The following is a 25,149-nucleotide window of genomic DNA, read 5'->3' as shown; positions in this document are numbered from 1 at the left end:
ATAGAATGTACAACACTAAGTGACCCTGCATGGACTATGGACTTGGATGCTGATGAGACACCAGCTCAGGTCCTCAGTTGTAACAGATGCACTGCTCTGTCTTGGGACACAGAATGACATGAGGGGGGTGGCATACGGAAGCCTCTGTATTTCCTGTTCAGTTCTAATATGACAAAAAGTACTCTTATTTAAATGATTTGTTTTTAAACCTCTCTCTCTCTCTCTCTCTCTCTCTCTGTGTGTGTGTGTGTGTGTGTGTGTGTGTGTGTGTGTGTGTGTGTGTGTTGCCCACATGGGCCAGAAGGAGGCACCAAATTCCTGGGAGCTAGAGGTGCTGGGAACTAAACTCAGTTCCTCTGCAAGAACTGTATGCACTCTTAATCACTGAGCCATCTCTCCAAAATACATTAAGAAAATCAATTAAAAACTTAATTTTAAAGATGTGAGAAATGTTAGTACACATGAGAAGTACTAACAAGGTCTTGAGAGATGAGCTGCAATGTTCCTTGACCCACTGAGGGAAGATATTGGCAGGAATGGGCCCAGAGCAGCGAAGTGGACCATCATGTACAAACCAACGGGAGAATCCTGGCAGGGCTGGTTTGTTTATATATATGTGTGTGTGTGTTTACCTACATACATGTTCTGTCCCACATGTGCACCTAGTACCCATGGTGTCTAGAAGACAGCATCAGATTCCTTGGGACAAAGTTACAGGCAGTTGTGAGGCAGGCAGTAGGTGGGTGTTGGGAGCTGGACTCAGGTTCTCTGAAAGAGCAGTCAGTGCTTTTAAATGCTGAGCCGTCTCCACCCCCAATTTTCTTTCTTTTTTTGTTGTTTGTTTGTTTGTTTGTTTGTTTTTCGAGATAGGGTTTCTCTCTGTAGCTTTGGTTCCTGTCCTAGATCTCACTCTGTAGACCAGGCTGGCCTCGAACTCACAGAGATCCACCTGGCTCTGCCTCCCGAGTACTGGGATTAAAGGTGTTCTCCACCACCACCCAGCCTACTGGTGAATTTTAAAACATCAGGAAACAACCCAGAAATCCGTCTGGGTTTTCTTGTCGCCACTGAATTACATCACTGTTGAAATGTGCCTGAAGAGCCCTTGGCTGCTCACTCCCTAGACAAGTGCAGCATTTGCGGCTGGGCTTTCACACTAGCGTCCAATTCACACCTTCCCACGGCTCGGCCTTTAATGAGCTCCACAGTCTTCGTGACAGTTAATTCCAAGGCTCCTGGCGTTTCTGGGACAGCCTTTGGCATATAGGGTCTTAGTTACATGTGGCATTTTAAAACAAAAAGATGACTTTGGGAATCTGTGTTTATAGGAAAGTTGAATGTTCCTAGTTGCCCTTATACTAAAATCTTGCTTCAGAGTGGTTATTGTTAGCAATTTATGATCCAGTACCAGTACTTCTCTGAGTGAACTAGAGTGTGTTCAGAACTGGCTTCAGGTGCAGTGTGTGTCCCTAAACTACAGCAAACACAATTCACAATCCAGTGTCAACACACTGTAACTTAACGCTGAAGTTCACAGGGACTCTGCCCTGTAATTTTGTACTGAGTTTTGACAAATACATGGTTTCATGTGTCCACCTTAACAGCAAATGGACAGGTGGACGGATGGACGAATGGACAAATGGACAGATGGACGAATGGATGGATGGATGGATGAATGGATGGATGGATGGATGGATGGATGGATGGATGGATGGATGGATGGATGGACGGATGGATGGTAAAAAGAAAAAATTACCCCACTCCAGCCAGTGTCTGGGCTGTTGGGGTTCCAGAACAGGAGTATCCCAGCTGGGTGCCCTCACCTGGAACCTCCCAGTTCCCAGACACAGCATCTGCTCCCTCTGCTGGCAAAACTGGGGAAGTGCTTGCCCATGCAAGTAACTAACCGTCCTCGGGGAAGGCAGAAGCAGAAGGCTACGGGGAGCTCCTGCAGCTCTTCCTGAGCCCAGAACAGACAAAGTGAGCAGCGCTGAGAGGACAGAAGTCTGGCCTGACCCTGCCCCAGTCAGGCGTCTCTGTCCTGAGACTTTTGGTCCTGGCCAGGGAGTCTTAGTTGAGCAAGGCCTAGATGGGAGACCCCAGATTGAAAAGGGGGCACTGCTTTTACCAAGAAAACACAGTCCTCCAGGGACAGGCAGTCCAACCCTGGCACTGACTAGCCCTGTCCCAATAATAAGAGGTAGCATGCATACCGCCCATGCATACTGTCCTCACCTTACCTTGCAGCCGTCCTGCAGGTAGATGCAGAAAAAGAGGCAGAAAGTTATTGATGGCATCAGAGCAGGCATAGCTCCTTCAAGCCATTTGCCCTTGCCCTGTGCCTCATCTATTATTTCTAATTCCACAACCAAGGGAGACCACGCTTTCTCAGCTAGTCCTGTGTCTTTCAGAGCCAGGATGCCTCAGATGTGGCTCAGCTGGGGTGGGGAGTGGCCTAGAGCAAAAAAGGCAAGCCCTGAGGAACAGACCCTCCCTCAGCCATCCCTGCTGAGTGGCCTGGGGCAGATCGCTCAGCCTCTCTGAACCAAGTCTCGCTGGCAAAAGAAAAGTAGCCCCTGACTCAGCTGTGAGATTAAAGACAAGGTATGCCAGTTCTAGCACAGGGCACCCAGGCACAGAAGGCACCCTGCACTGGAGAGGAGCTGGGCCTAGTGATGGGTCTCTGCCGCTGCTTGGCAACCCCGGAGCAAGCAGAGAAAAGGACCACATTCATCCACACTCATTCCCCCCCCCCCCCCCCCCCGGGCTCTGGAGGATATGAGCTGTTCACATGCCCTCTCATCAATGGCCTCAAAACTGAGCTTGAAATCGGAGGGTCCAGCCTCAAGCAAGCCTTGGGATGACTGCAGTCCAGGTGTACAAGTTGATCTTGACCTCATGAGAGATCTTGAGTCAGAACCACCCCACTAAGCTGCTCCTGAACTCCTGGCCACCACAACTGATGAGGCCATTAGACTAAGTTTTAAAAACAATAGCGACTAATACACTTTAGATTCAGCATCCTCTGGTTGGCAGTTGTTGTTGGGGGGGGCTAGCTGCCCCATTTCCACAGTCCTGGCCCCACAGATTACACACTGAAGGGTGCCCAGGTCCTCTGGACCTTGCCAAGAAGGAAGAAATAATGATAAAAGTGTTTTAAACTACTGTTTCTTGAGCACCCGCCACCTGTGGCCAGCTGCCTGCCAGGCCTGGAGCTGAGGGCTCTGCATTGGTCTTCCTAGTATAACCCGCCAGACCATAGTCTGCCACCCACCATCTTCATGTCATCGTAGACGGGGACACTAAAGGGTCACAGGCTGGGTGACCTACTCAAAGTCTACATGGAAAAGTAGCAGAGGTGGGGCCTTACCAAACTCCATTATCCCAGAGCCTATCCAGGCTGCCACACGACCCCAAAGGGCACAATGACCCACTATTTATTCTCTATTCTGTCACACGGTCACACAGCCTGTGTGGCCACCAACCACCCCCTTCCCATGACAGTAAAATAAACCCCACCCAACCCATTGACCCTTAGCCAAGGCAGGCCCTCCTCTGACACACGCCCTTTGTCCCTATCCCTGCGACAAGTGAGCCCACTGCTCACCACCCAATGCTTAGAGCATCTCAGACTCCAAGGACCGTTCATGCTGTCCCTGCCCCTCCTCCATTTTCTTCACAGGTGGAAACAGAGGCCCAGAGAGGTGCTGTGGTGTATCTAAAGACACAGAGTAGGGACAGCCAGATCTCTGGACTCTCAGCTAACCTGCCTTTCCCAACACGTCACCATCCCAATGCCCATGATGGACTCCACCCCCACCTCCACACACTGGATACTGGAATTCGAGGCCAAACTCCCCAGCAACCTCCACTGGCCCAGCCCTGGGAGCCAATCCAGGAGGGGGCTTATCTGCACCTGTAATGTGCCAGGCTGCCTTGATTAATGGGCTGTGATTATCTTATCTCCCAGGAGAGCAGTTCAGGAGTAGGGGTGGTGGCGGCAGGTGAACACAATCAACCAGACCCGCCTGAGCGCTCCATGGGGGTGGGGGTGGAGCAGAAGCGGAAGGTTAGGGTCCCAAAGGGCTCTGTCCCCCAGTGTCCTCTTGCACTCCCACGTCTACTGGCTGGGCACCCAGGACTGTGTCTGGCACTTAACAAGGGCTCCATCATTGTTACCCATCATCCTTGCTGCCGCTGTTCCTTCTTGGAGAAACCACTTGTGGCTAGCCAAGAGAGTGACCAGGAGCCAGCCTGTTCCCTGCAGCCTCTGGCCTCACCTGCAGACAGAGTTCGGAACCTGGAAGCAGTCTTGTCGAGCTGACTTGCTTTCTGTGTTACTTTACTTAGTAACCTGAGGGCTGGGCTTGAGGGTCTGTCTAGCTGAGGCTGTAGGAAATCCCTTCACACAGGACAACTCCTGTCCTTGGGAGTGTGGGCTCTGGGGTGGCAAAGGGAGACCAGACACCCAACTCTTACCAAGGGCCTGATGTTGAAGCGAGCTCTACTCACTGGGCCCACCCCCAAATCCAGTGTTGGCGTTGGAGAGAGAGGCCGGAGTCACAGACTCACTATGGCTGGGTCCAAGGAAACATGGCTGAACATTCTGCTTTGCCCAGAACATTCTGAGGTCACTCGTGGCCCAGCTGGGTGGGTACTAGGACTGAAGTATCCTGTTTGGACAGTAAGTTATGTGGTCTCTACTCCGAAGGAATAAAGTTTTACCCATCCCCCAGGGCCAGCGAGACTGCCTGACCTTGAGCAAGCGCACATCATGTCTGAGGTCAGACTGTGAACTCCGTCAGGACTATGTAGGTCTCCGTCTCAGAACCCCACGACTGGGCTGGTTGAAGGACCCCCATATTCTCTTCCCTAGAAACCTGTGGTCACTCCGCAGGGGAAGGGAGGATGAAGACGGAGGAAGATGGTGATGATTAACGAAGAAGTGGAGGGCTACAAGGAAAACATGGGCTTTCAGATGAATAAACTGAACACAGAAAGAATCAAGTGACTTAACGAGGAGAAAGAAAAGTGGGTGAATGCCTCAAAGGGGAGAAGAGGTGAGGAGAAAGACACTAAGGTGTTAAAGGGAAGGGAGGAAGAATAGATGAATAAAGGGAGGGATAAAAGATGAGTGTCAGAGTCTTGCTGGCTGTCCTCCCAACCCTCTGACAGGGCATGGCACACGGGAGCCCAGACAGATTTTATTCCCATAAGGACACCCCGAGTGACTCTTTGGGGCCCCGGGAAGCCAGCCTCCCTCCCCCACTCCAGAGCCATTCCCAGGAGCACACTCCCATTCGCTGTCTCTCACCCCTTCCCACCACCCTTCCCCAGAGGGCAAAGGTCAGCACCGCTGAGGGGTTCGCTCCGCTATCAGCCCCATTTCTCCTGGCCCTGTTTATTCTGAGTCAGCAATTAACAGAGCCTCCTTCCCGGATCAATTAATAGTGGGGGCCTCCGAGGGCACAGGCAGGTTACTCACTGATAAACACTGGGAAGGAGATAGAGACTGCTCCCTAGCCCATGGGCCACCCCTGCTATCACTCCGAGAAGCCCGGGTCCCGTCAGAGTACAGAAAGGTTGACAGGACGTGGAGCTGGGAAACCCTGCCTCGAGCTGGGGGGAGGGAACTGAGTCCCTAATCGGCTTCCTTCCCTTGCGGGGTGCACAGCTCTGACGAAGATCACTGGCCCCAGCAAGAACTCGGGTTCATAGGCTGGCCGTGTACCGGCTAAATAAGCTAATGAGTTACTTCAGCACTCTGAGACTCCTGTCTCCTTCCTACGCTGTAAAACAGGGATGAAAAGGAAGCTCTATGCTGAGTGTGTCGGTACACACCTACAGCCCCAGCTGTGACGCTGAGTGTGTCGGTACGCACCTACAGTCCCAGCTCCTAGAAGGAGGAGGGCTGTGGGTTTGAGTCCAGCCTGGGCTACATAGAAAAACACTGTCTGAAAAAGAAATACATATATAATTTTAAAAAATCATGTAGTACCAATAAATACACATAAATAAATGTATTTATTTATTTATTTTTTGGTTTTTCGAGACAGGGTTTCTCTGTGTAGCTTTGGCTTTCCTGAACTCACTTTAGCCAGCTGCTCGAATCATAGAGATCGCTGCTCTGCTCCGATGCTGGATTAAAGTGCACCACCACCGCTAAATTTATTTTAAATGGCTCTGCCAGTATTAAATAGTTACATCATACACGACCCAGTGCTGGGCCTCAGTAAGACTTCCACACATGACAGACGAGCCTGTCATCAGGTAACACTTTGGACTTCTTTGGAGAGACCCCAGGCACCATTTTCAGTCTTCTCATTTCTGAGGTCCTTCTACTGTCCCACGAGTCCCCTAAGGGAACAGCCAGCACATGGAAGCTCTGGTCCCTCGCGTGTCTCAAAGTATATCAGCATTTCTGTTGTGCGTACGGTGATCACCAGCCATCGTTTAAAAAAGAACAGGGGACTAACACCTGCTATAACATAGACGAAATTTGCAGCATCAAGTTAAGAGGAAGAAACCCACCAGGCAAGTCACATCGACAGACATTCGTAGGAAGCGCTCAGAACAGGCAAAGCCATAGATATGGAAGTGTCGTATGGCTGCCAGAGCTGGGTGTGGAGAGGATGGGAAGCGCCTGCTTTAGGGAGCACGGTTTCTTTCAGAGATGACAAATGGTGTGCACCTAAATCGAAGTGATGGTTGGTGGCTGTATAAGCCTGTGAGTGTCCTAAACGCCACTGGGATGCTCGTTTTAAGATGGTTAGGGAGCTAGAGAGATGCCTTTGGGGTTGAAAACATTGGTCGCTCTTCCAGAGGACCTGGATTCAATCCCCAGCACCCACATGGTGACTCACAACTGTAATTCCAGTCCCAGGGGAGCCAACAACACACATGGTGTATAGATGTATATGTAAGCAGAACATCCATTCACATAAAATAAAAATAAAGGTTAAAAAACAGTTTTTAAAAGACGGTTATTTGGTATTCTATGATTCTCATCTCCCTAAAGCATAATTACATTAAAACTCAGTTCCTCAGTAGCCCCAGACCCACGTGGCTGGTGGCCACTGACTTGGAGTGGCAGGAGGGAATATTTTCACCACTGCAGAGATCCCACTCACAATCTCTGCCAAACTTGACCTCCAACTAATCAATTATAGTGATCGATCTCCTCAGACATGCTCTCACCCAAGCCGCTCACCAGGATGGTTTTACATTTGCCTGGAAGGGCTGAGAGACAGACTGGGAGAGGAGATGCAGAGCCCCGACTCCCACCCACCCCACACCCCCCTCACCCACCCCACCCCACCCCCCCACACACACACCCTGCAGTGGCACCGGAAGTGGCTGGTCTTACTCTGGGTCTTAGGTCACGGAAGCCCACGTCCCTTCTGCCTTCCTCAGAAACTTGCTGCCAAACTCTTGGTGACCACTGGCTCCCCTGCCCAACTGACCTCCTAGTCTGCTATCAACCAGCCCTTTAGGAAAGGGTGTGAAAGTGTGCGGTCTAGAAGTACACAGTGCTGGGTTCCTGTACGCCGGAACTGTGAGGAAAAGAACTCATTGCCAAGTCATTTGGAATCCAAACAAAAATTCCAGGAAGTCAAAGGCTGGCTGATGAGTTAAGGGGAAAGAATGCACCTATCCCTGACCCCCAACTGCCTCATCCCTGAGCCTGGTCAGAAGGCACCGACCTCTTGTCTCCTGCAGACCCTGGTCTGATTTCACAAGCCCTCCTTGGTTGGCCGCAGAGGGACCAGTCCAGCCCTTGTAGTTTTCCTGACTTTGGCCCCACTGGATTCATGGGGCAGTGGGAAAAGGACAGAATGTCAGAGCAAAAAGAATCAGGGCTTTGTTCTGGGCCTCGCCATCTCATACTGCCGGGGTGAACCGGAGGAAGCTAACCTCCAGCCTCAGTGTCCTCAAATGCAAAATAGGGAGTGTTCCCATAAGCCTCCCTGGTGCCGTAAGGATGGAACAAGACAGCATCTGTAACTCCCAAACCCTTCATTAAGGTGAGTCATCCTCACCAGGACCCCAATAGCTGTCTCATGGGACTCTCTCCAAAGCAGAAACCCCTGTAATGTCCTCATTAGTGATAGACACTGTTCTCACAGTGCTGGCCAGGCTGGAGGGGGGGTGAGAAGAGGAGCCAGAGGTGTGTGGTAGAGGGCCATCCCTCTGCAGCCTCCCTACTGTGCGACCAGTTCACCTCCTCTTCCCATCTCAGCGAAGGAGGAAGGTGATAACGCCTCCCTACCGAGTGCCCAGTCGCTGAGATGATGGAACACTTCATGCAGGACACACACTGTCCCCTGACACGGTCATCCATCAGAGCACTGAGCTGGGGGCTGGGCGAATAAGAGGGTTGTGAAATCAACTAAACTGCCGAAGACAAGAGACAGGGGACCAGGGCAGAGGAGAAGAGGTCAGGCTGTGTGGAACTTCCACAAAAAATAGTCCTCCCTTTATCCCAAAGGGGCCCATAAGCAGGAGACTGGGGAGAGGCTGTGCCCAGCAGATGAGGTGGTACAGAGCAGAGGACCAGCACACAGTCTTTCCAAGACAGTCATGAGCTGTATGGCTCAGTAGTGGAACATATGCCTATCCGGGGCCCTGGGTTCGACCTCTAGTACCACACATGCATACAAACCACCTCCAAGACCAGTGTTTCTCACCCTGGTCCAAAGTCCACAGCATCCAACTACCTAGGAGTGACATGCACTGAGCTGGGACCTCTGCAGGTGGCCCAGGTATCAAAATGTGTGTTCTGATCAGTTTCTATCTACAGCAGCCACTTTGCTGTGTAGTCTGAGAATCTCTCCCTTCTTCGATGACGTGTGCCCGAATCAGCCATGTTGGAGGGCCAGAAAACCAGCAACAGTTCAGAGCTGCGGGAAGCTCATTCTCACACCTGAGCTGCCCACCGCCTCCCTTAGAATGAACAAACGCCTAAGCCAGGAGTAAGAACTAGGAGCCACTACGGAGCAGACACAGGCCAGTCCCAGCAGCTCTGTCCATCAGAATCAACACTGACGCATCAGAACAGAGATCTAACCAATCAGAGCATCCAGAACTATCAAGTATGCAAGTATCCAGCTGCAAAAGAGCCCCAGGCATCCTCCGGGGCAGGGTCCAGGGTTGGGAGGGACGTTGGGGCTCAGTGCCAGCCCCCATTACCCTGCCCCTCTCTTCTCTGCTGAGCTCTGCCATGTCACCTCTGTCAGTTGGTGAGAAGCACTGGGCTCTGGATACATCTCAGCAGGAGCTCTGTCCGCGTGTGAGAGAGGAAACCTCTGGTCACACAGGTTGTGCAGGATGGTGCCCACTAAGCTCAAGGGGTAGCCCGGCCATCCTGATGACCACACCCCCTCACCTCACCCAGGTGGGAGCACAGCCAGCCCAACCATCTCTTGGCAAGTGGAGCCCTTGGGATCCACCAGCACAGAACAGCAGGATGGAGAGCTACAGAAGCCAGCTAGGCCAGGCCAGACAACCCTAAACAGTACCAGGTTCCCAAGACGTGGGCAGTTAGGAACTGGGAATTCCTTTTCGGGGAGCCTTCTGTGGGGACCCACACCCTGAACTGCCAGGCCCAGCCACCCGCTCTGGGGCCTGAACTCTCAGCAACCAGCAAAAAAGTCATTCTAGGCCAGCAAAGGGGACAGGACCCAAGGGCAACTGTCCAGCCATTCCCAGGCTCAGACCCCATCTCCCTCCTCCCAAGGACAATTGCTCCATTGGCTGGGCCGGCAAGAGGAGGCTCAGTTCTCCACATTCTCTTCCTTGCTGTGGCCATGCCCAGCTCCTGCCTGCCTGCACCCTCTCCTTAATGAGGCCATTGTCTCTGCAGGGTTCCCCCAACAGCTGGTCCCAACCCCAAACACTAATGCCCTGGGTTTGCCCTCCACAGTCCTGCCCCTAGGTCCCTCCCAGGGATGCTGACTTCCTCTCCTGCACCCAGAGCACAAAGTGCCCCCCCAGGGCCTCTGACCTGCTGTCCCCTGAAAAGCCAGTCACTTCCCCCTCCTGCCTCAAGGGCTGCCAGCTGATTTCTATGAGCCTGGGAAGGAGCTGTAGCCCTGAGAGCATGTCATTTAGCTCCAATCACAGAAATCGCTGTTTTATTTACAGGCAAATGAGCCGTTCTGTGTCTGTGTTGATTTGGGGAGTCGTGGAGAATGGCTGATAGCTTTCTGCACTGCCTCCACAGCCGCTGGTGGTCAGGGCAGAATCAAGGATTACTCTCAGCTGCCACAGTCTATAAATGTGGGGCCCCCAGCAACCCACATCACCATGTCTGGAGCTAGAAAAGGGGACCCTGCACTGTACTCTTGTGACTGCACAGAGGTTTTTGCACCTAACACCAGAGCAGTCGTCTACAAACCTGCAGAGAAATTCTCCCCATTCATTTTGCTGATAGGAAAACCAAAGCACAGGGAATTGGGTCTCGTCCGAATTCCCACAGCCTGAAAGCAGTAGAAACAAAGCCTGGGAGGAGAGGGGTCTTTGACTCCACCCACACTTTCTCCCCTTCCCACGGAGGGGGCTCTGAGCATCTTCCTCCAACCAGGAAGTCATCCTCCATAGTGATCGCAAGTTCATGGATTTGCTCAGTGGCCTCCTGCCTTCTAGACGGATCACTGCTGAGATCAGGGAGCCAACCCACCTCAGCCATAGCGACTCGGGTCTCCTTGAAGGGTCTGCTCCCCTCAGACCCCCTTCTGCAAGGCAGCTTGACTCAGTGCCCAACAAGATAGCACGTCCCCCAGCAACTGCTCACATGCAGCCAGGAATCCACAAACCACAAAAGGAAGTCCTGGGTTCGAGTCCTGGTACTCTTTCTAGCTGTGTGACTCTATGTTACTTACCTTCTCTGAGCTTGTTTCCTCATATAAATGGGGACAATGTCTCTCTCACGGTGCTATTGAGATAATTAGATGAGACAATATACAGGGATAGTATAGAGCACAATGCCAGTACCTTGTTGTCTCTAAACTGCATTCCAGAGAGGAAGCAGTGGGCTGCAGGGATGACTCAGTGGTTAAGCGCCCATACTGCTCTGGTAGAGGACCCAAGTTTGATTCCCAGAACCACATCAGGTGGCTCACAACTGCCTGTAACTCCAGCTCCGGGGGATCTAATGACTCCTCTAACCTCCTCAGGCACCAGGCAGGAGGAGGGTGCACATAACACACACACACACACACACACACACACACACACACACACACACACAATCACAAAGCCTTGTGCTCCCAACCACACAGCTTTAAAGTATATAAAGCAGAAAGGATTCAAGTACAAAGGCAGGAAGAACCCGGGCAGTGGTGGCACACGGCTTTAATCCCAGTACTCAGGGGGCAAAGGCAGGTGGATCTCCCTTTGCCACCCCAGAGCCCACACTCCCAAGGACAGGAGTTGTCCTGTGTGAAGGAATTTCCTACAGCCTCAGCTAGACAGACCCTCAAGCCCAGCCCTTAGTAAAGTAACACAGAAAGCAAGTCAGCTCGACAAGACTACTTCCAGGTTCCGAACTCTGTCTGCAGGTGAGGCCAGAGGCTGCAGGGAACAGGCGGGCTCCTGGTCACTCTCCTGGCCAGTCTGGCATCTATGAGTCTATTATCAGTCAGTAAATTAATCAATTTAGAATCCCAAAAAGTGACTTACAGTGTTTGAAATTTAAGATAAGAAACAATTAAATTCATTAATTCTGTCAATAAATCATTGTATGGGCTGGAGAGATGGCTCAGAGGTTAACAACACTGACTGCTCTTCCAGAGGTTCTGAGTTCAGTTCACAGCAACCACACGGGGGCTCACAACCATCTGTAATGAGATCTGGTGCCCTCTTCTGGTGGGCAGGCATACATGCAGGCAAACACTGTATACATAATAAATAAACAAATCTTTACAAAATAAATTTTAAAAATCATTGTATGTTAACATAAACAAACTTCATGAAGATAATTACGCTTTTTTTCTTTTTCTTTTTTTTTTCAAGACAGGGTTTCTCTGTGTAGCTTTGTGCCTTTCCTGGAACTCACTTGGTAGCCCAGGCTGGCCTCGAACTCACAAAGATCTGCCTGCTCTGCCTCCCAAGTGCTGGGATTAAAGGCAGTGCGCCACCCCACCGTCGTAATTATGCTTTTTCAAGTGAGAGAAAAAACGCACAATGCCCTGAGAAGAGTGTCATTATTTTACAGTTTGTAAACCCCCTTAATGTATAGGCTAATAGAGGCCAGCTGGACTCTCCTGGCTGCTTCTGCAGCCAATTTGTTGCCACATGTGTCTTGGCTGAACTATGTGATGAAAATTTGGCCTTATGCAGAAATGTAGTTGGAAAAGGAAGAGTGTTTTAATGGCCTTTGCAGATAATTATGGACATCTTCTTTGATAGCACCCCAAAATGACATATGATCTATATGTTCATTATAATAATATGTAATCTGAAGCCTGTTAATAAACTTTTTTCCATTGCCCTAAAATCCATTGATTTATCTTGTACTTTAAATTGACTTTTAAATTATGTACGATTTTGATTTTATATACCCTCTGAAAAGGCTTGCGATTTTGAGATCCATTGAAATAAACAATAAAAATGTAAAAAACTATATGAGTTTATAAAAAACAATTAGAAGCATCTTGGATGCAAGAGATATCCATACAGAATTTTGCTCTTTTGAACAAGTGGTCCCTCTACTAGCTGAGGTAGCATGAACCTAGACAGACTATATACATCCCAGGACAGACAGATGCCAAGTGTGCCAGGTGCCCGATCCAGCTGCCTAGGCCCTGGGTTCACCTCAGCAAGGAGCAGCACCACATCAGAAAGCAGCCTCGATTGCCCAGCCACAGAGCCAGGGGAAGGGCTAGCCACAGAAAGAGACTGCCTTGAGCAGCCCCACGCACTCTGGCTCCATCCCTTGTAAAGGGCTTCCCCCTTGCCCTCATCCTGCATCCATGTCAGGGAGCCTCAGGCCTCCCCACATCAGAGCTGGCAGGTAAAGAAGGCGCATGATCCTCTTCAAGGAGGCTTCCAGCCCAGTTCCACTGCCCTTTGGAACCTGCCAGGCCCAGACATGCTTGCTTTGTGGCCATGTGTTGGCCTTATATAACCAGCCACAGGAACAATGCCCAGCTCTGTCCAGGTCACCCACAGCAATGCCAAGAACAGCCCAGCCAAACCAGGAGGCCCAGGAGCCAACACCTTACACACCACCTGGGAGGCCCAGGGCCCTTGTAAGTGTCCACAGCCACACCTACCCTACAGTGTACAAGATGGTCACAAGATGGCCAGGCCCAGAGATGAGGCAGGGGGTGGATCACAGAGAGCAACGCCACTCTCAGAGTTCAAATCGGAGCCCTGTCCAAGGCATCTCAGGGGGTGTTCAGAACAACCCAAAGACTCATCTCTGTGAACATCTGACATTCCCAGTTGCTCTTCACATGCGGGGGTTGCATGAGGCCATCCATTTATCTTCCTTGCCCATCACAATAACTTCAATGGAAGTCCCCTTTATAAAGGAGGAGACTGAAGGTCAGATCACTATTATTTGCCTGAGGCCACACAGGTGGTAGTTGCTGAGGAGGGACAGAATTCAAACTTGGCTTTCTGAGGCAGTCAGTGTCCTTCACAGTACTATTCTATATGGCTCGGCTCTGTGGTGACCAGTCCTTCACCCTCCAAATGGTCATCTATAGGGCCTCTTGCACGCAAAGGGGAAGGGGAGGGAAAGCTCTGCCTGGACTCAACTCTGTCATCCAGGACACCAGAGGCATCGTGCCCCACCCGGGGCTCTCTGCCTGATCCGTTCTCGCTTCCTCTGCTCTGCCTGGTGTATTGTTCTCACAGCTACGTCAACGTCAACTGCATTCAGGACCACGCCTTTTGCACCTCACCGATATGTGGCACATAGCGGGTGCTCTGTATGTTTGGGGTGGGTACTAAGGCGTGGTCCCCACCTCTCTCCACTACCACTGCGTGGGTAGATCGGTCAGAAGCTAGAAGCCCTGGAAATGTTGAGGAGCAGAGAGAAAAGGTAAGGATCACTGGGGAGAAGCACCCCTTACAGTAGAACCAGCCCCCACCCCCACCCCCACCCCCACCCCCCCCGCCACTCCACTCCACCCCACCTCACTACCCGGACCAAGGAGTCTCCTCCCCAAAGGGGAAGCCAGAGGTCCAGTGAGACTCACAGTCTCCTCCCACAAGCCACTGCTCCAGTTCTTCTCACAGGAAAGTCAAGGAAGACAGAGCCCAGACTGACAAAAGACACCAAGCGCTGGGGTTCTGGATGTCACCTTTCTGATGTCTGCTTGGATGACAACAACATTTCTCCCTCCACCCATAGTGTTTCCTGCCCCAGACGGGAATCTTATCTTAACCAAGAATAGTGAAGTTCTGCTCTTTGGAGCCCAGGGCTTGGATTCAAATCCTGCCTTCTTTAGCACATGAGCTGAGCAACCCCGGGACAATTATCTCCACTTCTCTGAACTCTCAGAATCCAGGCCTTTTAATTGTTTCTGTGCTCTGACTCTGGAACCAGACTATCCAGATCCAACGGCCAGCTCTAACTAATCCTTACCTAACCTCAGCCTCCGAGTCTTTATCTGTCAAGTGGTTGTAATGATGGTACCTAGCCTCTCTACAGCATCACTGTGAGAATTAAATGAGGTAGTTTGTGTAATGTGCCTAGAACAGTCTCCAAGCACAGTTAGCACCCACTGGATGCGAACTTTCATTAGAAAGAGGCATCGAGAAGGTTCTGCAGTGTGGCACAGTATCCATGGCACTTGGCAGAAGCTCATTAAATAGAAGCTTAAATTCCCTCCAAACCACCCCCTTGACCGCCATCTATGACCCCCAGCAGGCTGCAAGGTGCCTGGCTCTGGGCAGAAGCTCAGTGGATACTTGAAGACCTCCAGGTGAAGCTCTGCCCGCCTGGCCAGGAGGGCATGTATGGTCAAGAGACCCCAGTATCGGAGAAGAGCAAATGAAGGTGTTGGGGAAGAGAAACCAGAGCGGAGCAGGGAAAGGCCGAGGAGGAGAGATAAGCAGGTGAAGTGAGTGAGAAAAGGAACAGGAGAGACTGTGGCGGAGAGAGATAAGAAGGATGGAGAAAAGGCCAAGGGTGAGGAAAATACCGAGCCCCAGGAAGAGACACAAGGAGAGGCCTGGGCTGCCGCAGGGGAGTAGTTGACTGGCCAGGGTCGCACAGTGGGGCGGAGCGGGAACCGGACGGGAAGCGGGCGGGAGGGACTCCGGGGTTCCTCCCAGGTCCGCCAACCCGGGGCGGGCGTGGGGTGGGGGGGACCAACGACTGCAGATTGGCTAGGGCACAGGGAGGCCTGGGCTGGAGCCCTGAGGTGGGAGGCGCCTGGATCACTCCGGCAGCGGAGCAGAGCCGAGGCTGCCACCTACTTGGCCGACCCTAGCAGCTAGGACAGTTGCAGGGAGCATCCCGGCCCGGGCGCACACGGGGCAGCCGGGCCCCGAGCACCGAGCCGTCGGGGCGGGCGGCGACATCCAGTCATGCGGGTGGCGCGGGGTGCGCGGACGGCCGCGCTGGCGCTGCTGCTCGGGGCGCTGCATGCGGCTCCGGCGCGCGGCCAGGAGTACGACTACTATGGCTGGCAGGCCGAGCCTCTACACGGCCGTTCCTACTCCAAACCACCGCAATGCCTCGACATCCCCGCCGATCTGCCGCTCTGCCACACGGTGGGCTACAAGCGCATGCGGCTACCCAACCTGCTGGAGCACGAGAGCCTAGCCGAGGTAAAGCAGCAGGCGAGCAGCTGGCTGCCGCTGCTGGCCAAGCGCTGCCACTCGGACACCCAAGTCTTCCTCTGCTCGCTCTTCGCGCCCGTCTGCCTAGACCGGCCCATCTACCCATGCCGCTCGCTGTGCGAGGCGGTGCGCGCCGGCTGCGCACCGCTCATGGAGGCCTACGGCTTCCCCTGGCCCGAGATGCTGCACTGCCACAAGTTCCCCCTGGACAACGACCTCTGCATCGCGGTGCAGTTCGGGCACCTGCCTGCCACCGCACCTCCAGGTAGCGCCACCAGGGTCCCGCGCGCCCCGATGGCCTCTCCCTAAACCCTTATCTGCACGCTCGGATAGGTGCCAAGTCCCTTACACACACAGTGCGCGCGCGCGCGCACCACACACGCGCGTCCAGCGCCCAATAACTGTCTCCGTTCTCCTTCCCACCTTTATGAACTTGGGGCTCTGGTTATCCCCGCTGGTTCTCTCCCCAATCTGACCTGTGCCTCGAGCAGCTCACAGCACTCTGGCTTTCCCAAGCTGCTGAATCCCTGGGTGCCTGGGGGCATCCCCATAAAATTTTTACTTGCCTTCATCAACTCAGCAATGCTTGGGGTCGCTAGACAGTGTCTTTGACCTGAACTGCAGGCACCCAGACAAGCCCTACTCCTCCCTGACGACGTGGGAAATTTGGGGAAAGGCGAGTGGTTAAGGGAAGAACTAAGGGCCCTTCATTTCTATGCCCGGAACCCTAACTTCTCCAGTTCCTAGAGTGGATATCTTTTGGGTACTTAACTTCTCTGAGCCTTCTTGCCCAGCAGTAAAATCCCAGCTTCTTGAGCTCCCGGGTCCTGCTTCCCACTGGCACCTTGGCACCGTTATTGCCGTCATGTCTGATGTCTGCTTGATCTCAGCTTCTCTTTCACTGTGCCGGTCCTCAAAACTGTCCCAAGGTTGGAGGCCGCACTCCCTCCTCCTTTCTCCAAGAATGCAGGTCCCCTTCAGGCTGGCCTGGGCCCCTAACACCCCACTCAGGGTGACACCCAGCAGGTTGCCTGTGCAGTTAGCATGGGAGAGCAAGAGCTCCCATGAGCCCCCATGGCTGGAACAGGCAAAGCTCCAGTCCCTTTTTGCTCCCTTCCCAACTCCCCAAAAGCAGCTGGGCCCCTCCTTGTACCACCCCACCCCCTCTCTCCAAGCTAATCTTGAACTTAGTCCTAGGAGGCTCTTGCCTTCTCCTTCTCCCTCTCCATGGAGTGCTGGGAGGGGGAAATCCCCATCCTGGAGGCTGAAAGCTGCAGGCAAGCAGGAATAGAGCCAGCTAAGCAAGAAATCCACAGTCCCCAGAAGTCCCTACTGGTTCCTTTTATAGTTTCTTTGGAGCCCAAGCATGAACAGCCTGAGAAAATCAAGAATCTTAGGCTCAGAACCCCGCCTTGCTACACCACGACACCCCACTTCCCAGTGAGGCTTGCTCACCTGGAGTCAGGCACACAAGAGAATCCAAACAAAGGCCAGAAAGGGGGGGAGATGGATGGATGGACAATAGGCGGGTTGTAGAAAGGTCTATGTGTGACCAACAGATGACATTCAGATGTTTCACATAAAAATGAGTCGTTTGGGTTTCTTTGAGAAATTGTAAGTTAACGCTGGCTTTTCTCTGCTGGCTACCCACCTGCCCACCCCTGCAAACATATCTGCCCTGGCCGTGGATAGAGTAGGAGCCGCAATCACGCGCCCTAAGTTTTGCTGCCTTTGGTACCCACATTAGGCCTGGGCTCCTTTACTGGACGTGGAAAAGGCAGCGCTCGCTTCACAAGCAGAGAGAGTATTAGGTGGGCTAAAATTCAGAATGCAACGTGTGTGATGGCTGCAGCCGTCATGGGGAAACAATGCCACACACACACACACACACAACACACACACACACACACCATATTGTCCCTACACTATAGGCTCTCTTGAACTGTCACAGCCACTCAGTTAGTGCCACCATCCCATTTTCTGGTTAGGCATCACAGAGCAGCTTTTGTGAAGAGGGAGGTTACTGGAGGAGCCTGGACGGTCTTGGCGGTTTGGGATTCCAGCCACTCCGCTTTCTTTCTCTCTGCAGTGAGCAGGATCTGTGCCCAGTGTGAGATGGAGCACAGCGCTGATGGCCTCATGGAACAGATGTGCTCTAGCGACTTTGGTGAGTATGGGCTCACAGGATCACAGCCCCGCCTCTGCCCCCAGCAGCCTGGCTCAGAACCAGCCCTACCTGAGGAAGGCTACAACAGCTGTGTCTTGGCACTGGCTGTGGAGAGGCCTCTGTGGCTGGGCTCTTTTTTTAGGGGGTGCAAGCTTAGCCAGAGATGGATGGAGCCTCACAGGACACAGGACTCCAGGATAGAAGTAGAGTCCCCTGTCCCCTGGAATCCCGGCTGAGTACCCAGTGTTCCTCTGGCCAGGGTGGGTTGTGACCGGCTTTCCCCACAGCTTCATCTTGGACTCTTCCCATTCTGGGACAGCTGTACTGAGCCAGTTAGGACCAAGCTTACTGTGGGCCACCGAGTTCTGCATGTGATCTTTGCAAAGTTGGTTCTGTTTTGTGTCCTAGCCTCCTCATCTATAAAAACAGGGGAAAGAGCAATGATGAAATCCTTACTTCAGAGGAATCTTTATGTTGGTAGCCTCTTTGGAAAGAAAATGCTATTATAATTGCAGAGGGCAGAGCAGGGGAGGAAAAAAAGAAGAGGTTTTAGGGCAGTTCCCTTTCTGAGTGGGCAAAGTTATTCTCCGGCTTCTTGAAAGATGGAGGCTGGCTATAGAAGAAGGGTGAAGCTGGCCAGAGGGCCCTCAGCCCAGGATTCCTGTCCCTGGCTGTATTGGGTCCCTATGGCCACTTGTGAGTGATCTAGACGATGACTCAAGCCACAGGCCCGGACTTTACCTCCCTACCCTAAACATTCACTCACACTCCTACACATACCACAACATACTTCCAGCCAGGATGGATATCAGCAAATGCTACATAGGAGGACTCCTCCTCCTCCCAGAACTGGCTATTAAATATCACCAATCCCCACCACTCTACCCACTCATCACACACACACACACACACACACACGCACATGCACACACACACACCTAGAAGACCCATCAGAACCACCCACAAAGGGATAGCAGAAACCAGTATCCCTGCATCACAAAGACATCCTGCAGTTGGGCAGTGGCCACCCCACCCCATTGCCGAAGAACCTACCACCCTGCGTTGGTGTTATGGAGTGCTCTGGATCTAAACCTGGATGACCTTAACGGGATTTGGGCTCCAGAACTCAGGAAGGACACACCCTTCTCATACCCTTACCACCCTACTGTACTTCAAAGCTGAAAGCCTGCCTACCATGCCCATAGGAGCTTCATAAACATTGATGTAACCTCATGAGTCCGGCCATCCAAGCCCCACACCTCAGCAGGCTTCCCAAGAGTGTTCTGGTATCAACTTAGGGCTCCTGCTGTCCTGACAAATGTGACACTTTTCAGACCATCCCTTACCCATCCTCCCACAGTGGTCAAGATGCGCATTAAGGAGATCAAGATAGACAATGGGGACCGGAAGTTGATTGGAGCCCAGAAGAAGAAGAAGCTGCTCAAGGCAGGCCCTTAAAGCGCAAGGGCACCAAGAAGCTGGTCCTACACATGAAGAATGGCGCAGGCTGTCCCTGCCCACAGCTGGACAGCCTGACAGGCAGCTTCCTGGTCATGGGTCGCAAAGTGGAGGGGCAGCTGCTGCTCACGGCCGTCTACCGCTGGGACAAAAAGAATAAGGAAATGAAGTTCGCGGTCAAGTTCATGTTCTCCTACCCCTGTTCTCTCTACTACCCTTTTTTCTATGGGGCAGCTGAACCCCACTGAAGGGCCCTCCTCCTTGCCCAGCCAGCCAGCCGTGCCTTGCCCTCTGTCCCTGCCCACCTGGCCTCACCCCCACTCCCAGGCTGACCCAGCCCCGGGCAGAGGTGGCTCCATGCAGCTACTAACTTGCACGGGCTCCCAAGGCTAGGCCTAGGGCTACCCTCCTTGACTGAATGAAGGGTCCTGGAATCCTGGGGTCTCCCGGGGCTCCCTCTCTCGGAGAGGGACTTCCTCTTCTGGGGGAAGCCCCAGTGTCTGAGAAAGCAGGCAAAGGAGAAAAATGTGAGGAAGGATGCAGGGCCTCCCACAGCCTGGGGAGGGAGTTTCCAGAAGGAAGCGTGGGTCTCTTTTAAGAGGGATTTCAGTGCTTAGAGGACGATTTCTTCCCCGCTGCCTCTTTATGTCATCATAGGCCTCCAAAGAACCAGAGTCAAGGCCTCCATGTCCTCCAGCCACACCCACTTCTCTGGAGCCCTGCTGGACGGAGTACCGGCTCAGCAGCTTCGGCAGACATTGTCACACAGGCTTGCGTCCTGGCTCCAGCCTCAGCCCTCCATACCCTTGTGTCCCAAACCCGACAATAAATTATTGCTACTGCTGTGAGGCCACTGGTTTTAGACAACAGCTTTGGTTCTTAATGTTTTTTAAAGTTTTTAATTAAATAAAGGAAAATAATTGTTGCTTTGGACCAGGTAATTTCTTTATCCAGTGGCACTGAGGAGCTGGGGGCTAGGGAGGTTTAGATGACACTGAGCAAGGACCGAGAGCCTAAGCCAAGGCTTGGTCACTCACCTCCCTGGAAAAGCCTAAGAAAGGCAATGTTCCACAAGAATACAAGGTGAGAGTCACCCTCACCTCCCAACCACTAAGTAAGGGACAGAGACGACCGCCCTTCTGTCCCTGAGGAGGAACAGAGGTGTCAAGTTTCCCAACCTGAGCCGGTAGTCAGGAGACCCCACGCATGCACTGTCCCCTGGAACTTGAGCAGTTCCGGGTCAGAAGGGTCTAAGAAGGCCAGGCCACAGGGATCAATGTCACTTTTCCCCTGGGGTTCCCAGATACTCCTGGGCACTTGTGCTGACATACAGGTGCCAGATACTTTAGACCCCAATACCCTAAGCATGCCCCGGGGGCCAGCAGCAGCTGTGTTACCCAGAAGCTAGTTAGAAACACAGAACCTCAGAGCGCTAGGAATACCTGCCCCTCAAAGAGAAAGTGGTTGCCTGAGAATTTGGACACTTGGGCCCCACCCAAACTTGCTGTAATGGAAACTGCTTTTTTTTTTTTTTTTTTTTTTTTTTAAAGAGTACTGGGGATCAAACCCAAGAATCTAACACATAAACCTTAGCCCATCTACTGAGCTTTTAACAAATTCTGGGCCTCACTCACTCCCATGCATGAAAACAGGACCTCTGCCAAGCACCAAAACCTCACGGTTTTGCCACCTAGTGGCATGCAGGGTCTGGGAGCCATCACCAGGACGAAGAAACCTGAGCAGGGAGAGAGAAGGCTAGGGCCCACGGCCACTTTAAGGTACAGGTGCAGGAATGGAGAAGTCTTGGAGGTGAGAGGCCACTGCCATGCAAATGGCCAGCATGTGGAAAGAGCTCACTGTGGGGACCAGGTGGGGTCCCTCGGCAGATGTGAAAAGATCAGGCAGATGTCCCCAGAGCAGGGGGGCAGGCACCCTGAGAGCCTTTCCTGGCCAGCAGACATAGTCAAGGCCTGCCGTTCCTCTTAATACAGGAGCTGCCCGGGTAAGGAAAACTCTGGCTTCCAGCTCTGGAAGTGTTCTCCCTTGGAAAGATGTCACATGGGCAAAACAGAAGTGGTAGCATGGCCAGAAAGGCCACTGGCAGAGACTAGGTGGGCCAGTTGAACTGCCCTCCATGGGGGCATCACTAACAGGTGGCCTGACCACATGTCCATAAATCATCTCTGGGCAGTCAGGTGGCCTCTGCCCAGGCAGCAGAGGCCTAATTGTTCCTCCTCCGTCAGAGGAGGATGTTGCCACCCACCCTGCCCAAACCCTGCCCAGCATGCCCAGCTCCTCAATCTGCTCTCTGTCTCCTGGCCTCCTGCTCTAACCAAATATTTACAGGCACTTCTCTGGTCCACCAGGCAGAGATTATTTTTCCACCAAGCACACAGGATTCAGGCCACCTCGGGCTAAAGCACAATGCTGAGCTCTGTCAGGTGCTGGCGGCCCAGAGTGGTGGTAGGAGAGGGCTGCCTGAGCCCATTCCATGCAGTCCAGGAAGGCTCTCTCCACCACTCCAAAAAGGGACCTGGCCCTGGGCCCCACCTGCTCTGTTCTCTGCCCACTTAGAATCTCTTCTGGAATAGAAAGACCAGGGGAGGTTCTGCAAGGCCCAGGCCAGTTTTCTTCACCCAGTCCTGCTGGCTGCAATGACTTCCTTCACAGTCACCAGGAGCCCACACCTGGACTCAGGGAACCAGTGAAGGCAAGCCTCTGTTCACATGAACAGAACTGAATCCCTCTGGCACATGGGACCACTCTACACAAAAGTTGTAGAGGTAGGCAGGTATGCGTTGGGGATGTCCGAGGCTCCAGATGTCCGCAGTTCTTACAACACAGTTCTCTTCCCAACTCCCAGCCCCTTCCAGACAGCAAGGCATAAAGCTAAGTGAGAAGCCTCCACCCTTCCTGAGCAGAAAAGTAGTGGGCAAGCGGGCCCACCTGGTAGACTTTCATTCCAGCTCCAGGACAGGATAAGTCACATGACCACCCTCCTACTTGCAAGAGAGCAAAGGAAGTCAAGTTTTCACCTGAATACACAAAATTCTCACACAAAACAGGAGCGACTTGGAGCAGGGGACCACACACTCATGGTGAGGAGGGAAAAGGCAGTCCAGTTCTGGCCTCCAGTCCTATGCATCAGTGACCAGGTGACACTGAGTATACTATACTACCTGATCCCCAGGGTGACAGAGTGTTGTCAAGTACATGACAAGTGCCTGGACATAATGCCCAGATGTAAATAGTTATTAGTGGTTATTAGTACTTTTATTAATCCAACAATGCCTGCACACAGTAGGTGCTCAGTAAAATTCCTAATTGATTCTTTATTCAATAGAGATACATGACTGACAAGATGGCAGGGAGAAGCAGGGGTGTCTTATCTAAAAGCCAGAATTACAGAAACTGCATTTGTAGGTTTGTTTGCTTCAGAAATATATCCCTAGGTGGCACATAAGCCAATATTGGGAAAAGACATCCATGACTGCCAAGGTCATGCTGAGCAGCAGGTACTACTCAAAGTATTTTTGAATTTTTAAGTGTTTTTTTAATTTTTAAAGATTTACTTTATGTGGTACTTTATCTACACACACACATCTGCACACCACAAGAGGGCATCAGATCTCATTATAGATGGTTATGAGCCACCATGTGGTTGCTGGGAATTGAACTCAGGACCTCTGGAAGAGCAGCCAGTGTTCTTAACCACTGAGCCATCTCTCCAGTCCACACTTTTGCATTCTAATTTAAACCCTCCAGCAGCCATTTTGAGATCAAATCTCACAGTGTAGCCCTCACTGGCCTAGAACTCCACTATGTAGAACAACCTGGCCACAAACTCAGAGAGATTCACCTGCCTCTGCCCCCAGTGCTGTGATTAAAGGCGTGTGCCACCACTGTCCAGCAAGAGGTAGCTCATTTTGGTACCAGTGACTACAGCTCAGAGAAGTTGAGGTCCTTGTTTGCGTCTGCACAACATACCTGGTGGAGTTAGGTTGGACCTCAAACTCTTAACCACTGCCCAGGACTTTATTTTATTGTTCAGAAACAGGTTTCTCTGTGTAGCCCTGGCTGGTCCGGAACTTGCTCTGTAGACCAGGCTGGCCTTGAACTCACAGAGATCCGCCTGCCTCTGCCTCCTGAGTGCTGGGATTAAAGGTGTACACCACCATCTGGCTTACCCAGGACTTCTTAAACACTTCCCACCCACAACCTTTCACCCAAGAAATGTTTACTTGCTTCCAAGCATAGTTATGTGAAATGGGTATATAAATCAAACATTTACTGATAATAAGCCATAAATCTATTTCAAAATAATCCTTTGGCATACACACACCACTTCTTAAGGGATGAAAGCAAATTTGCACACTAATGGAACAATGTACTTGCATTTACATAAGGAATTAAATTGTGGCTGTTTGATACTTTAGGATGAATAACACTTTTTTTTAGATAATCAGTTTTGAATTTATAATCACCAACACTGAGAATGCTGTTCTGCATACACACACACACACACACACACACACACACACACAACACACACACACACACACAGTACAAAATGGCAGAAGTATGTTTAGAGACATTTCATAAACTATTTGAAATTCTATCCTGACCCCTGATCCAAATGAAATCATTAAACAATTTTTTATGAAACTAAGGTCAGTAACTTTCTTTTCTTTTTTAAATTTTGTTACTTGTGTATGTACATGTGTGGAGGCCGGGGAATTGGTTCTCTCCTTTAACCTTGTTGAGGCAGGGTCTTGAGTTTAGGTCAGGCTGCTGTGTGTGTGTGTGTGTGCTCCAGGGCAATTCTCCTGTTCCTCCTACTTCACTACAGGAGTGCTGAGATCACAAAGGCACCACACCTGACTTTTGAACATAGGTTCCAGGGATCAAATTCAGGTATCCAGCCTGTGCGGCTAAGGCTTTACCTAGTGAGCCCTCTCACCAGGCCACCAACGTTCATTTCTTAAAATCAAATATTCCAACCTAATGCAATCCAAAGACATACTAATTTGATGATATTTACATGCTGATGGATGAAATATTAAGTCCTTGTTTTCTGTAAACCATTATGTTCCTGTAAGAGCAGGAATGGAACATTCAGTAAAAACTTCGCCATGCACACACGCAATGGTCTCTCATCTGAGCTGGGGTGTCTCAAGCAGCATTCTCAGGCTGTGTGGCATCCGGGGATGCACAGACCACAGGGTGTGTGTTGTGTAGTACAGTGCAGAGGACAGTGCTCTAGAGATGCCTCCCACCTTGAGTTACACGTTTGATTTTCAGTGAATTTTTGGTTATTCAGTGTTCCAAAACCTTTTACTGTTACCAAAATTTTCACAACCCCACATCCAGTTACAGGGCACCACATGGAGTCAGAGCCTACAGTTTAAAAGTCTGAGGACTAAGCCAGATGGTGGCGGCAGACACCTTTAATGCCAGCACTCAGGAGGCAGAGGCAGGAGGATCTCTGTGAGTTCGAGGCCAGCCAGGGCTACACAGAGAAAGCCTGTCTCAAACCTCCCCCATGCACACAAAAAGAGGACCATTTACTATCTTCTACAGAGGGGTCTGAGGTGGGTTCAACAATGGTGAAGACTCTGGAAGTTGCTCTGATGACACTTGCAAGGGCCTGGACAGAGGCCGAGGAGCCATCAAGTCCACACATTCCTCCCCTCACCCCGACCATAATCCAGCCTCAGGTCTCCACA

The 25,149-nt window shown here is 51.8% G+C and overlaps 1 protein-coding gene across 1 annotated transcript; it reads left to right on the top strand.

Moving 5' to 3' along the window:
* Positions 1–15,377: 15,377 nt before the first annotated feature.
* Positions 15,378–20,356, top strand: Sfrp5 (secreted frizzled related protein 5). The gene is given in 4 exon segments (XM_028888844.2): positions 15,378–16,063; positions 17,888–17,965; positions 19,326–19,418; positions 19,421–20,356. Coding segments are annotated over 4 exon segments (942 nt in total). The 5' UTR covers positions 15,378–15,543; the 3' UTR covers positions 19,672–20,356.
* Positions 20,357–25,149: the final 4,793 nt, after the last annotated feature.

This window comes from Peromyscus leucopus, chromosome 1 (genome assembly GCF_004664715.2).
Source record: "Peromyscus leucopus breed LL Stock chromosome 1, UCI_PerLeu_2.1, whole genome shotgun sequence".
Lineage (NCBI taxonomy): Eukaryota > Metazoa > Chordata > Mammalia > Rodentia > Cricetidae > Peromyscus > Peromyscus leucopus.
The sequence above is the reverse complement of the archived record's forward strand: the minus strand, read 5'-3'. Positions and strand labels throughout refer to the sequence as shown.